Source organism: Setaria italica, chromosome VII, assembly GCF_000263155.2.
Source record: "Setaria italica strain Yugu1 chromosome VII, Setaria_italica_v2.0, whole genome shotgun sequence".
Lineage (NCBI taxonomy): Eukaryota > Viridiplantae > Streptophyta > Magnoliopsida > Poales > Poaceae > Setaria > Setaria italica.
In genome coordinates, this window is record NC_028456.1 from 24,698,534 (window position 1) to 24,713,155 (window position 14,622).

General features: G+C 44.8%; 3 protein-coding genes across 13 annotated transcripts in view; 1 reads left to right on the forward strand and 2 right to left on the reverse strand.

Moving 5' to 3' along the window:
* The first annotated feature begins 137 nt into the window (after positions 1–137).
* Positions 138–1,761, forward strand: LOC101774797 (uncharacterized protein At4g13200, chloroplastic). Its single transcript, XM_004976142.4, has 3 exons — positions 138–426; positions 515–669; positions 1,193–1,761. Exons 1-3 carry the CDS (start codon positions 276–278, stop codon positions 1,346–1,348), a joined length of 462 nt encoding a protein of 153 aa, XP_004976199.1. The 5' UTR covers positions 138–275; the 3' UTR covers positions 1,349–1,761.
* Positions 1,762–5,662: 3,901 nt separating this feature from the next.
* On the reverse strand, positions 5,663–10,238 carry LOC101775482 (probable inactive beta-glucosidase 14). Of its 10 annotated transcripts, none has more exons than XM_022828186.1 (12): positions 9,398–10,238; positions 8,531–8,597; positions 8,331–8,421; positions 8,097–8,172; positions 7,904–7,978; positions 7,748–7,835; positions 7,409–7,661; positions 7,143–7,258; positions 6,904–6,940; positions 6,534–6,632; positions 6,238–6,347; positions 5,663–6,131 (listed from the first exon to the last, which is right to left on the reverse strand). In XM_022828186.1, exons 3-11 carry the CDS (start codon positions 8,397–8,399, stop codon positions 6,318–6,320), a joined length of 843 nt encoding a protein of 280 aa, XP_022683921.1. In that variant the 5' UTR covers positions 8,400–8,421; positions 8,531–8,597; positions 9,398–10,238; the 3' UTR covers positions 5,663–6,131; positions 6,238–6,317. The 10 variants fall into 10 exon arrangements, with proteins under 10 accessions (XP_022683921.1, XP_022683920.1, XP_012703251.1 ...); XM_022828185.1 differs by having other exon boundaries at positions 7,904–8,011; XM_012847797.2 differs by having other exon boundaries at positions 7,472–7,661; positions 7,904–8,026.
* A 142-nt stretch (positions 10,239–10,380) lies between these two features.
* Positions 10,381–14,622, reverse strand: part of LOC101775205 (probable inactive beta-glucosidase 14) — a 9,059-nt gene continuing 4,817 nt past the window's right edge. Inside the window, exons 2-12 of one of the 2 annotated variants that reach the window (XM_004976143.4) lie at positions 13,699–13,765; positions 13,527–13,585; positions 13,283–13,358; positions 13,078–13,152; positions 12,921–13,008; positions 12,595–12,847; positions 12,349–12,464; positions 11,912–12,164; positions 11,524–11,626; positions 10,924–11,032; positions 10,381–10,753 (exon numbers count right to left, since the gene is read on the reverse strand). In XM_004976143.4, coding sequence (XP_004976200.1) covers positions 10,507–10,753; positions 10,924–11,032; positions 11,524–11,626; positions 11,912–12,164; positions 12,349–12,464; positions 12,595–12,847; positions 12,921–13,008; positions 13,078–13,152; positions 13,283–13,358; positions 13,527–13,585; positions 13,699–13,765 — 1,446 coding nt within the window. In that variant the 3' untranslated portion in view covers positions 10,381–10,506. Of the gene's footprint in view, positions 10,811–10,923; positions 11,033–11,523; positions 11,627–11,911; positions 12,165–12,348; positions 12,465–12,594; positions 12,848–12,920; positions 13,009–13,077; positions 13,153–13,282; positions 13,359–13,526; positions 13,586–13,698; positions 13,766–14,622 lie in introns of both variants that reach the window. The other variant, XM_022828182.1, reaches the window with a different exon arrangement.

The window sequence follows — 14,622 nt, forward strand, 5'->3', positions numbered from 1 at the left end:
TGCCAGAAGAGCATTCGCGCAGCGGCCCGTGGGTCAGTCTCCTGCAATCACTCACTCAAAGCCGCTGCGGATCGTAGCGCGGTGGTCGACTGGTCGTGAGTCGTGACCCACCAACCGTTCCCGTGCGTGACCTCACCAGAGATTCGCGACCCGTGACCGCGCCCAATCCTCGGCCTCGCTTCCGCCGGTGGCTGCCGGGGGGCGTCGAGCACCCAACCCCCACCCGCGCCGCTGCAAGGCGAAAGCAGACACACACGAAGACGAAGGCGAGAACCATGGCGCCACCCGCCGCGTCCCTCTCCCTCGTCTGCTGCGTCCCCTTCCCCGCCCCAGGCCCCCGCCGCGCCTCCACCTCCTCCACCAGGAGGCTTCCCAGATTCGCGGCCAGGAGTAGCAGCGGCGGCTCACGCCCGGAGCCCAAAACAGGTACCCTTTTGGTTGACGTGAGGAGCAGAAGGCTTTCCATTTCGAGCTGGGGCTTTACTGTGTCCTCTTTGCTGGTGTTGTCCCGCAGGTGACAACGAGAGCAAGGCCGTCCTCGACGCCTTCTTCCTCGGGAAGGCCTTCGCGGAGGCGCTCACGGAGCGGGTCGAGTCGGTGGTGGGCGAGGTGTTCAGCGTCGTCGGGCAGTGGCAGGCCGAGCAGCAGAAGCAGGTGCAGGAGTTCCAGGTACTGCGCGATACATTCCTCGCTCCTGATGGGTAGTGGCTCTACTGATTGTTGGTGACATTTTACCTGTGGTGATGAGTAATTGACGTCTCTGGGAAGCATTATCCATGTGCAACATATGGGTTTCAGTTTTGGAATACCAGTATTTATGCACGCAAACGTACAGAACAGATATGCATTGAACTGCTTAACTGATCTAGCCTACCACTGGAAAACTAGATATGTTTCCAAAGTGCAGTTAACTAGTTAAGCATCTGAATCTCAAATTGGCTGCAGAGAAATTGTTTTAGTACATTCATATTTTCAGAAAGAACTTTATGATATACTTGCTGAACGCCCAAGGTAAAGGTTGCTGATATTGTTTTCAGATATCACATGATCGAACTGTTCCCTGTTATGATTGGCCTCTGCAGGACATGCAGTTAAAACTACACCATTGTGAATACTTCACTTTTTCTCTAAACCTTACTTTATGACACATGGTACTAATTACTAAATTCTCTTATGGGTATGATATATGCAGGAGGAAGTAGTTCAAAGAGCCCAAAAAGCCAAGGAGAGAGCTGCAACAGAAGTCACTGATGATAAGGGGCCAAAGACTCTAAGGGAACCTTCAGCAACAATTGTCACACCTGCACCTACGTCACCTCCCCCTGCTACTCCCACACAGGCAGAATAGTCCTAACCTTCTTGGTGGTGATGAAGAGTTGCTGGTTACTCCCACACAGGCAGAAACAGTCCTAGCCTTCTTGGTGGTGATGAAGGGTTGCTGGTTACTCCCACACAGGCAGAATATTCCTAGCCTTCTTGGTGGTAATGGAGAGTTGCTGCTGCACGTAGAGGCAGTTCTATGTGCCAAAAAAAAAAGTTGTAGGGACCCTCACCTGATATGTATCAATCAAAATAGCCTTTGACAGTGAAACTCTAGCATTTCAGTCGAAAATCAAAGGAACAAATTTTCATATGAGTGGAATAGTATACATTATTCTTAAGAAACACAGCTTCAAAAAACCTTGAAAACAAGATGTGATGGTTGTCTTGATGTATGCTATTTGCCTAATTATAACTTTGAATGAGGATTCTGCTGCAAAAGCTTCAGAGGAGATATGTTAAGTAGTGATTTGATCATCAAAATAATATGAATCATGGGAGTGTGCAAGCGCACTGCCTTGCATCTGGTTCTTAATGAATTCATATCTTTGCTCTATCAAATGGCATACACTGAGGTACTGTTTTACGCACTTCCATTTAATTACTATGTACATGGACCAGATTCTGCAAGCAATTGTTGATTTACTTTGATGTGTCCATTCAAGGGATACACTTTGCATCATTCATGAATGCAGTCTCCAAGAATGAATCCTATCTTAATTCAGGTTTTCAATGCAGATAGCCATAAATTATGTGTGCAAGTTATTGCGGATGAAGTGGCGATGTGTTCTCACTTCTCAGTCTTTGATGAACTCAAGTTTCACCAAAACCAGACATAGACAAACTGCAGGTAACTGTGTCATAGAAATGCAATTATCTTGTTATTGTCACATTATTGCTACTTCAGCAGTCATAAATTGTGGGCCTTCTGAACTGGGAAGGAGGATAGTCAGAGTGTGTATTCTACTTCTTTTTCAGTAAACTCCTTTTAGAGGCATATTTGATTAAAAAAATGGTTGAGAGTTTTGGGAACGAGCATACATGGGCGTGATGAAATTTACCAAAATAATTTCCTGCGTACATTTCTTTGCCAAATCACTTAACTACTAGACAAACATGAACATTGAGAATTCTGTATTTCTCTGCTAGGAAGCTACATGCTAAGGGATTCTTCAGAGGCCATCTCTCTTTTTTTAAACGAACTAGGCAAGATTGAGATCTGCTGATTATATTAAAAAAATGATGGAGTCTAGACTGAGCTAACACAACAAAATGAAAAAACAATGACAAACACCAGCAGGTTGGATTGGGTCATCAACACGTACCGCACCACGCAATAGCACTTAACTTAACTAAACAACACATCGGTCGGTTGGATTGGGACATCAGCATACACCGAACTTAAACACTTCTCAAGCGGATTTGCCTCCGCCCCACAACGGCAGCAGAAACGAAGCTTACCGCGGCAGCCACCAACATTCACCCTCATGTAGTCGCCGAAACCTCCATGTATGACCCTACGTCGACAGGAACCTGATAGAAGCAGATTGCACCACACCAAGAAGGCCACCGCCATGTGGGATCCTCCGCCGAAGTGCCGCTGCAAACACCACACTCCACCTGATAGAGTGATACCATCGAATCTGGACCTCTCGCAGGCTGCCTCGCAGTCACCACCACGATAACACAACGCGCAGGGGTCTCGCCACATCCGTTGTTGGATTCTATCTCGCTCTCATCGCCTCGAAGAAAACACTGTGCGCGGGGGCCTCACCACGCCCGCTACGGTATTCCACGTCACGGATCCGTTTCTTTTGTCACTGTCAGGGTGGTGAGCAATGTTGCCCCGCTTTCCCAGATCTCCGTCAATCAGCCGAGCCGTCGTAGGTCGGCCTCTCCTCGTTGCTTCACCCGCGCACATAGCCGTTGCTGCCGCGTCAGCGAGCCAGAGAATTCGCTTGTGCCGTCTTTCAACGATGTACCACACCGGATGGCACAACCAAGCTGAGAAACCCGCTGCGGTCCGTTGCAAGCCTAGTCGTCCCACTATGCCATTGCCGCAAGGCCATCCTCCGACGCAGTCCCACGCCGCACTGATCGTTACCAAGCAACACTAGCCGCCGCAGTCCGTTGCAAGCAGCCAAATCCGACAACCATGCGACAACTCCTGGTCGCCACCATAACTGCGATCGCCTCCACGTGGGCTCGACAACACCCCTCCAGCTTGCCACACGGCGGGATTGCCACCACCGGCTATTGCCGCCCATGACCAATGGACCAGCAATGCCTCAAGCTGAGTTGGGTCTCTAGAGACGACGCCTCCAAGGAGGGCACTGAAAGCAATAGAGATTGCGTGGAATAATAGATTGATTAGGGTATACAACATGTAAAAATATATATGCAGCCCTTGGTGAGGTTTATAGAAACACAACCGACCAAGGGATAAAACCGCCCATCCTAATCCATCTAGGGCACGACAGGGAGCCAGCCTGGGCCTGGCGCATAGCCAGGGCCCATGTACACGCACAACACATACATCACATACACATCTTCTAACAGGCACGATGCTAATGGCGCCGCCGTCGCTCGTCCAGGATCTGGATAGGGTTTTCACCCAGAGAAACCCCGTGCAGCAGGGTTGTAGCTCCAACATGACGCTCCCAACGGGGAAAACGACGCCCTAGGGCGCCGCCGTCATCTCCACTAGCACAAAGGCCAGTGAGGGCTTTCGCTCGGAGTATCCCAATCCCTCGCTGCATGCTCACGGCTCGGCACTCCCGGACCACCGCCACGACAGCCTAGCTGGGGCGGCACCGCCGCCGCGCCTCTACGCGTCACGCTGCCATACCTCCATCTCCGCTGTGGTAGCCGCCCAGAGGCGCTACCACTCGACCTCCGCTCCTCGCACGCAGCCACCGCCCCAACGTCGTCGAGCATCTCCTCGCGGCGTCGCAACACCGCGCCACCAAGCCTCCTCCACTCCGTAAGCCCGCCATCCGACCACCGCTACACACGCTCAGTGCCTCCGCGTGCAGCCTCCACAGCTCGCTGCTCACGTGCAGCGCCTCTGCGTGCCGCCTCCAGCCCACCATTGCACCTGCGAGCTGCCGCGCCCCAATTCTAGCATGCAAGCCTTCTTCCGCTATCGCCACTTGCTTCCGTGGCCTCCTCCTCCCCCGCGCATAGAGTTGCTACGGTTGCGTGCCACCGCCTCCACGTCATCTTCGGCCCTAGCCGGTCGGCTTAGATCCAGCGCGTCGCGCCCAACGGCCGACGGCGCGAAGCCACCACACCCCGCCGTCTCGTTCCTCGCCGCCGTCCCGCGGCCACCACCTTGCTCACCCAGACGCCCCTGCTGCCCCCGCACACGAGGTCCAGCCACCCCAGCGACAGCCCTCGCTACGCCGGGTGGGAGGCGCTAGCCCGCGTGGGGGAGGCCGCCGCCGCCGTGGGCACCGGATCCGGCCTCGCTGCGTGCCGCCTCACGGTGGCTCCCTCCGGCAGCCCTGGCTGCTACGCCCACCAAGGGATGAAGGAGACCAAGGGCGCCCCGCCGCCGCCATCCTCGCAAGCCGTGCGGGCTTCCGGCGGCTGGCTCGAGCGGCGGCGTGGCCATGGGGAGGTGGAGGAAGGGGTGGCGGCGCGGCGGTTGCGTCCGCCCATGTCACTCACGCGGGAGTGACGTGGGCGGGGGTGGCTCTCAGAGAGGCCATCTCTATCTATTCATAACGCTGGATAAACTTGCTGTAGCATTTAACAGACAATTTTGGTGTTCGCTTTAGTGACTTGAAGTTCACATGACAAAGACCATACTTTATGGTGTAACCGGAGTACCATTCGAAGTTGTCCATCAAAGACCACACAAACTAACCTCTAACATCTGCTCCTTTCCTGCAGACAAGTAACAAAAAATATTGTTACATGGAAAGATAATTGAGAAATGCAACTACCTTATTGCAAAGCCCAAGTAAGTGAGGTAGTCACGAATGTAACTTAATCTTTCAGTATCATTAACAATTCTTCCGCTGTGGTGCTGCTATTGCCTATTTGGGCGTAACAAAAATCTAAGGCATGGTTACGTTGGAACTATAATGGAGCTAGAGCATAGAGAATGACATATCTCGATCGATGGTAGTAGGTGGTACACTATGTTCGTCCTGGGGTGATTCAAGCTGCTTTCGTAGTACTGTACTACCGTGCATCCGTACGACAGAAGGCTGAAAGCGATGCACAGGTGACAAGTGACAACTCACAATGTGCCAACAGCACGTCGCACAATTGTAGGAGAGGGACCTGCATCACGTTCTTAAGGTTCAACGACATTTTCAGTGCCCCCCTCTGATTGATTCTGAAAGAATTCTGATAAAAAAAAAATCCAGATCCAACGGCCCTTAGCAGCCCTACTGGACTGCACATAATATAAGTCCCACTAGTCACAAGTCACAACAGACTTACATTACACACATACACAGAATCCTCCAGACAACACACATCGCTATTATAACCCATGAACTGTGTGTGAAAAGCATGACAAACATTTGCACACTGATGATCTGCCGAGGAGGAAACGGTTCGCGGATCAGGCTGCAGCAGTGTACTGGTGCAGCTCCGAGTGTCCGTCTCCAAGCCGCGTTCTCAGATGAGGCGACCCCTTGAGGAAATCTCTGTACCATTTCGCCGACAGTTTCGGGGTCCTCTTCTTCGTCTTGAGGTCGACGTGGTAGAGCCCAAATCTTAGGGTGTATCCATGATTCCACTCAAAATTGTCGAGAAAAGACCACATGAAGTATCCACGCACGTCAGCTCCTTTCCTTCAAAAAGGAAAAGAGAGGAAGCGCATCATGCATGAAGCTACACATCGAATGCATAGCTCGAAGCTTAAGCATTGAACCAACAATTTAAAGTTGCTCAAATTACCTTTATTTCTGAGGCTAGAAAGGTGATGTAACCATCAAGGTAATCAACTCTTCCTGTGTCGTTGGTAAAATCCTTGGCGGTCATGCTGCTATTGCTCGCTTGAGGATAACCTAATAAAATCAAGCATCTTCATGCATTAGAAGACTTTGGGAGAGTTTGACGATATGGACAGCCAACAACGGCTTGCTTTCCAATAGCTACTCAAATAACACCAACAAAAACATATAAAATATAACTTCAATTTAGAACTAATGTTTATTCCAGCTGCAAAAATAAGAAATTGGTTGAAACCATACCATTTTCGGTGATATACATCGGTGTGTTATTATATTTTCTTTTGAAATACATGACCGTTTTTTCCATCCCATATGGAACAGAATTGAAGCCTGGCGACCCTGTCCGCATAAATGAGATTGAAACCATCAAATCATTGCTACTCTTCCCTTCAAGTTGGCCAACAATCGATAGCTAGTCTATTCTTTCTCAAAATTGATCATGCTAGTTGTACTGCTTTAGCATTCACTAAATAAGAGATGGGCATTACCTAACCTAGTCCTAGGACTCAAACCTAGATGAGCACCGAGAGCCTAAACAACCTCCCACCACCAATCCGTTTGCCTATTATTATTTCCAATAAATTAATATTGCGACAATATGTATGTTTACCCTTTCACCAACATGTAGAATTATTGGGTCCAGAAACCTGGCATAATCAAGCAAATCAGGTGGAGTACAGAATACAAATACGTATAAAAAATTAACTTACAACCTAGATGTTTTAGAGTAAAAAATACAATTTCATATCAGAAATTAACTTATAATACTAGATTTTAGGACTTGTTATTAGAAAATAAATCAAACTATTATTTGTATTCTTAGTTATCAATGATACAGAAAGAAAGTACCATGGAGCACCAAAAGATAGAGCCCGCTCAACTGCTAAGATGTCTGTTGTGGTATTTCGGAATGGTTCGTACCATCTTGAAAGAACAGTCATTCCAATACGACCACCTTGTTTCCCCTACCAAACAGTAAAAATATTATTATACTTCTCTTGCCACAGAGATTTTGTTAAAGATATTTCAATTTTTATTTTCTTTTTAGTAACTTAACCTTCAAACCGAGGAATCACCATGTGCTTATATATCCTAGAGTTGAGTGTATTTCGTACATGATAGTTTTTCTTGTAAATGCTGACCACATTTGCATGAGACAATACTATGTTGTGACCTACTATGTAGGGCTCAGTTGAAGAATCTCCGAAAGCACAGTTCCCATATGGCCTAGAGCAGTGACCAGGAGGGTACCGTCCATACATATAACTGGATTTTGTGAACATATTTGGCTCATTAAACGTTATCCAATACTTGACTCGGTCACCGAACATCCTGAAGCATACGTCTGCAAGGTAACTGTAGTCCTTCCTGGAAAGTATCTTGAAGTCAAACAAACCAACCAATCAAGAGTAAGAAGCCGTTTACAGAGAAAATATATGAAGCAGTGGACATACCGAATTTCCGGGCTCAACCATCCACCATATCGCTTGTCCAGTTCATATGGAATGTCGTAATGACATATCGTTACAAATGGTTGTATGCCTGTTTAGAATGCAGTTAATAACTAGGTGTCTTTAAAATTGTGTTCATTGTATATTGAACTAATATACCTCTTTGTAGAAGAGCATTGATAAGGGCATTGTAGAATGCTACACCATTTGGATTAACATGCCCGAAGCGGCCTCCTGTAGGAAGAGTTGAATTCCAACAACCACCACCTTTATTTAACAGCTCTATGAAACAACAATATATCTCTTAAATAAAGCAAGTGACTACATAAAAGTTAAATTTTGTCAAACTCACTTGGTAAAATCCTTGCCCATGCAATGGAAAATCGATATGAGTTGACACCCAAGGAATGCATCAATTCAATGTCCTCCTGGAGCATAGAAAAATACTTCTGGTCTCAAGTAGTTGTACAGATATAATATTCATTGCTGGAAACTCTCCAACTACTAATATGGATTCCCATTTTACATAGTTACTAAATTACCACCCAACATGAAATCCATGGAAGCTTTATAACAACATACATACCATGTAACGATGATAGTGATCATCAGCGGCATCACCATTGGTCCCATCCTTAATTGTACCCAAAACCATTTAAAACCTTTTGTAACAAAACCTGCTAAATATTGAAGAAAAAAAAAGGGAAGAATGAAAATAATTTGACACCAAGGAGTTATGCCATGACAAAAGACATACATTAATTCCTATGGATTATTACGCTTAACCTTGCTTATGGGTGAAGATATCCCAATTGCTTAAGCCTTTGGTACCCTCCAAATACCCACCTTCAATCTGGAAAAGCAGATAACAGTACAAACAAAAGTTATGGAATAGCTAGCTAGGCATCCCAATTCCCAATATGGAGAAAGAAAGAAGAGAAAATGAAAAGGGTGATGTTTTCGTTAGCTGATTTGATGCATCGCATCCACATGGTATTGAATGGTGGTATCTTGAGGGAGAAACTATCACCTCTCTTTGTTACCATATAAGATGGAGAAAGTCACACACTTATGCTCAGACTTGAATGATAGAACCACATACTTGACTCAGTGCATTCTTGGCCCAAGCTGCAGCTTGTGCGATGACCAGAACATTTTTTATATGCCCCCACCTTTTTTTGGTGTGTGGCAGTTCACGATCTTCTGATATACTCCCTCCGTTTCAAATTGTAGGTCATTTTAGCTTTTCTAGGTTCATAGACATTATTATGCATCTAGATATAGACTATATCTAGATGCATAGCAAAAATTATGCACTTAGAAATGCAAAAACAGCCTACAATTCGGAACGGATGGAGTATCATTGGTAAGGTATTGTTGTTAATGCAACTTTTATTTCGAGGATATTTTATCAATGACCCTTAATATTTAGATAAAACTATGGCACAATTCATCATCACAGATATGGATTATTATCACTAACCTTAAGAGATTTCGTGCAAAGTGTTGTGTTATTGTTCAAGCAGATATTAGAAAATATGGTAACAAACATATGCACAAAATGGGACAATATGAAGACAAGAACCAAAACCTGCAAAATTCATGCACTGCCAACGCTCTGTGTGCAGACCAAAAGCAACTGTTAGTGCATACCTGGTAAGGCGACGTGGAAGTCCCGAACAGGAATTTTGGAGGGAACTGGGCGCGATCAATAGCTGAAGCGCATGAGCAAGCAAGCAAGAGTGCGAGCCCGATCACCACGCCTGCCATCTCCTTCGTCTTGCTCGCTGCTGCTCCAACCCCTGCCTCTACCTTCTTATTTATGTCTCGATCCCGAGGTTTTCGAGTGTCTGTCTATACAAGCCTGTGTGTTTTAGGGGCTCTATCCGTTGGACTTTTTAGCGTATAATAAAAATAGGCTTTCTGAGAAGGCTCTAATGACATCCTAATTTTATTGCAATATGATTATAAAAAGGTGCACGATTTCTGTCCATAGATATATGACGTTTAGAACAAGGCAGCTAGTCCATATATTTATGGACGACGGAGGGAGTATGTAAACTAACTATGACTCTAGTATAAAGGTGCCAGTAGGCAGTAGGGGAATAGGCTATAAAACTCACTTGACTTTTCCTTACCGAATTGTCACCATCCTAAAGCATAAATCTTGTCACGATCTAGGACATGAAAATTGAGTGTTGAGGCCATCTAAGACACGTGGGATTTCGCTTTTCTCCTCTTTATCTCCTCTGTTTTTGTTTGCCTTCTGTCCTCTCAAACATGTTCCCTCTTTGGAGAGGGACTTCATTGGACGTGGGGCAACGGAAGAACGACTTGCTCGTGCGTGTTGCACGGCCTAGAGGCCAGTAGTCGACCACATATACATCTTGTGGGGTGTAGCATAGCTGATGAACACGTGTATTAGATTCCAGCCGGACATGTCACAGCAGCTCAAGATCTGTATCCTGTATATGTGATCACTGCAGGATCTAAACGAGAGGTTAGGTTAGATCGGTGAAAAGTCTCCTGTACAATCCTTCTCCTTCCCTGTCATATGTTCGGCCCTGGTACCAGGCTTCTGGCTGCCGGTTCAGCTGGCGCCATGGTGGATTGATTGCATCTTCTTGAATGACAAATGAATCACAAGACCCCTTTTATTGATGCACATGTATACAGAGTCCTTGAGACGGCTTACATGAGAGCACGCAAACCCCATCGACTCAATGTTGTAAACCATGATCAACATCTTAACATTAACTGAACTAATCTTCTGAGGAGAAATGGTCCATGGATTGGGCAGTGTACTGGTGGGAGTATCCGTTTCGGAGACTTGTTCTCAGAGGTGACCCCTTGAGAAACTCTCTGTACCATTTCGCAGACAGTTTCGGGGTCCGCTTCTGCGTCTTGAAATCGACATGGTAGAGCCCGAATCTCTGCGTGTACCCAGAATTCCACTCGAAGTTATCGAGCAGAGACCACACGAAGTAGCCACGCACGTCGGCTCCTTTCCTTCAAACAGTGAAACAATTGACAGACAGGAGGCGTTCGTGGTTTATTAGTTGGTATCTGGAGAGAAAGGAGGAAGAAGATGCAGATGCAGCAGCACATCCATTGCATTGCTCCAAGCCACAAAGCTTGTTTCAATCGTTTTAGGAGCGACCGAGGGTTATGAAAGTTACCTTATTGCTGAGGCCAAAAAGGTGAGGTAGCCTTGAAGATAATCGACTCTTCCTGTGTCGTTGGTAAAATCCTTGGTGATCATGCTGCTATTGCTTGCTTGAGCATAGCCTGAAAAATAATTAGAGTACAGGAATTATTGTACTGTGTCATCGCAAAATTGGACTATGAATGACTAGCTTAGCCTAATTTTGAAAATAGTAAGGTAGGCTTAGAAGCACTGGTGAAATTTCTCTTCTTTTTTGGGGATGAATCAAGCCTTTCAAAAGTTTTGAATACTTGGAAGTAAACATACAACTTTGAGATCGTGTATGAATGTACATATTTATTATTTAACATGAATATTTACATGAGATGAAATAAAAATCATAGAACGTATCTAACAATCCACGCCTGTCTTTCAATTTGTTTCTCTTCCCTCTTCAAGTGAGGAAAGTGACTTATATCTCAGATAATCTTGCCAACTTAGTGACACAACATGTAGTGTTGCTTGTGCTAATTGGGCAGTGTCCTACTCAATTTACATTGGTAGAAAGCATAAAAGCTATAAATTTAGCATAATGATTATAATAGCTTTTAAACGAGATAGATAGAATCCTTACCATTTTCTGTGATGTATATTGGTGTGTTATTGTATCTTTGTTTGTAATACATGACCAGTTTCTCCATCCCATATGGAACAGAATAAAATATCGGCGACCCTGTCTGCATGAAATAGTACTACCATTAATCACTGCTATTCTTCCCTTCATCTTTTCAAGCGCATCAGTTTTTCTTTATCTGAAAATTGGCTAAGAGCATTTCGCTCCATAGAAAATGGCCAAGAGCTCAAAAATTCACTCCAGAAAAAAAAAGAGACGGGCATTTGAGCTGATCCTAGGACTCAGACATGAACGAACAAGGAAGCTAAACACCCTGACCCTCCCCACTACTAGGTATTTATCCTATTCTAATTTCAAATAAATTAACACTTGAATAACATGTGTTTACCCTTTTACCAATAAATATTCCATCTCTTTCTGCTGATGTCAGAACCTGGGCCTCCCCCTCTACCGGATCCAGTTCACATGGTGAGAAAATGCAATCCTTCAAATATGATGTTGTATAATGATTTAACCCAATGAAATCCAATTTTGTGGCCTGCAATTTCTTCTTTTGTTTTGATGTGAATTCAGGTAGGTTTGAACCTAAGATCTTGCGCATCTCTAGGGGATATTCACCAAGAATAAGAGGGTCCAGAAACCTATCATGATTAAACAAGTTAGCCAGCCCAGAAAATATGAACATATGGTTTGAGAGTTGACTAAAAATATTACATGCTTAGGTTTATTACTCGGAAACAAAGTTTATCACTTGGTTTTATATATGATTAGACATAAAATGCTATCTGTATCCATAGTTATCATTCTAAGGGAAAAGTAGAGTACCATGGACCATTGAAAGAGAGAACCCGTTCAACTGCTAAGATGTCTGCCGTGGTATTGTGGAATGGTTCATACCATCTTGAGCAAACGTTAATTCCAATATGGCCACCTTGTTTCACCTGCCAAATGCCAAAGATACTTGACTTTTCATGTCATACAGATTTTATTAAAAACAACTTCCATTGATGTTGCTTTCCAAAGTTGATAACTCTGATATTTAGAAGACATGGGAGTGTGGTTGGTTCATACCTGATACTTCTTTCTGTAAATGTGAACGGCATTTGCATGAGATAGTATGATGTTGTGACCTACTATGTATGTTTCCACCGAAGAATTCCCAAAGGCACAATTACCAAATGGCTTAGAACAGTGACCAGGAGCGTATCGCCCATACATATAGCTTAACTTTGTGAACAAGTTTGGCTCATTAATAGTTATCCAAAACTTAACTCGGTCACCAAACATTTTGAAGCATATATCTGCAAAGTAACCAAAGTCCTTCCTGGAAAGTTTTTAATAGTCAAACAAACTAACAAATCAAGAGAGGTGTATTTAGGGCAAGGCAACAGACATACTGAATTTCTGAGCTCAACCATCCACCATATCTCTTGTCCAGTTCATGTGGAATGTCAAAATGATATATTGTTACAAATGGTTGCATACCTGTTTATGAATGTAGTTAACAACTACGCATATTTAGAACTGTTCTAAATGCAAGTATTTGTTGAATACCTTTCTGTAGAAGAGCATCAATAATGGCATTGTAGAATGCTACACCATCTGGATTAACTTTCCCAAATCGCCCTCCTGCAGAAAGAATTTGATTTATAACTGTGTGAAGACTGAGGACAGCCCATATATTTATTAACTAACTTCACAAAACAACAAATACACCTCATGGAAGCGAGTGATGGTACAGGTTGTGTATTAAACTCACTTGGTAGAATCCTTGTCCATGCTATGGAGAATCGGTATGAGTTAACACCCAAGGAATGCATCAGGTTTATGTCTTCCTGGAACAGAGAACATACTTCCAGTCTCAAGTGATTGTACAGATGTGAAAAAAATCTATTAGAACATCTTTAATATCTAGTACGGATTCCTCATTTTATCCAATTTTCATCCAACATATATATAGATTCTCATAAATTATTTTTACTTTGCAAAAGGAAACCGCATACCATGTAACGATGATAGTGATCATCAGCCGAATCACCATTGCTCCCATCCTTAATTGTACCTGACAAGGTTGGAATAACAAAGGTAACACGAGATACTAGTCAACATGACTTGGCAACAAAGGAGCCATGCCACGACTGAAGCTGGGCAGCAGTACAAATTATCAAGCTTCACCTTGCTTATGGGTGAAGACATCCCAATTGCTTAGACCTTTGTTACCCTCCAAATACCCTCCTTCAATCTGAAGATTCAGACGACAGTGTCAGCAGAGCTGCGGAATATACACCAATATAGTCATCCCAATCTAAGAATGCAGGATAGAAGGAATGGCCATGGCAATGTTCTCCACACTCCACAGAGATGTGGGACTTAACATTGCAGATGGTGAGAAGAATGGACTGATGCCACAGCATGAGGATCAAATGGTGCCCTCGCAAATTGAGCATCTACAGTCAGGTGGCCCAATCACTCAAAAGAAAATCTCCTTTGCAAAGAAGCTGACGGACTCACTACTGCCCCAGCCTGAACTTACAGTGGCCAAAGGGAAGGCTGTCAGGAACACAGATAACAATCTCCAGCATAGCAAGAAGGAAACTCCAGCTTCAAGGAAGAGTGCCCGTATTGCCAGTAAAAAGAAACCAGACCTCACTATGGAGGAGCAGGCTACTGCTTTGTTGATGAGAAAATGTGGCCTTCTGGATGAAAACAAAATCCCAAATTCAGAGACACACAACAAGTTCAGAGCCCACTTCATTGAACCTCTGGAGCAACAGACAGTTGGAAATGTTAGAGAAACTTTTGGGATCAGTGAAGGGAATGGCGCTGATGTTTTAGGCGTCATTGCAATCAATGCAGAAGCATGAAGCAAGGATGAAGGCTGGGCTGTGGGTGCGGTGTGTGTGTGTGTTTCTTAGTTGTCGAGGTGCCATGGTACTTTTGTACCTGAGCAGCCATGTTTGTTGGGTGTTGTCTTCGTCTCCCACTGCTTGTGTTACCCTCCACCTGTATGCACCCCACGCCCAGATTTATGTCTGTAGTTTGTCTTCAGTACTCAAGAGTAGCTTTGGTCCAGTGTTTGTGTGTCACCTTCCCTCAGGG

Coding starts and splice junctions, on each gene's coding strand:
- LOC101774797 (XM_004976142.4), top strand. CDS start 276: ATGGCGCCACCCGCCGCGTCCCTCTCCCTCGTCTGCTGCGTCCCCTTC. Junction 427..514: donor ACGCCCGGAGCCCAAAACAG/GTACCCTTTTGG, acceptor GTTGTCCCGCAG/GTGACAACGAGAGCAAGGCC. Junction 670..1,192: donor AGCAGGTGCAGGAGTTCCAG/GTACTGCGCGAT, acceptor TGATATATGCAG/GAGGAAGTAGTTCAAAGAGC.
- LOC101775482 (XM_022828183.1), bottom strand. CDS start 8,399: ATGGTTTTGGGTACAATTAAGGATGGGACCAATGGTGATGCCGCTGAT. Junction 8,027..8,096: donor ATGGGCAAGGATTTTACCAA/GTGAGTTTGACA, acceptor GTTGTTTCATAG/AGCTGTTAAATAAAGGTGGT. Junction 6,941..7,142: donor CTATCTTTTGGTGCTCCATG/GTACTTTCTTTC, acceptor TGATTATGCCAG/GTTTCTGGACCCAATAATTC.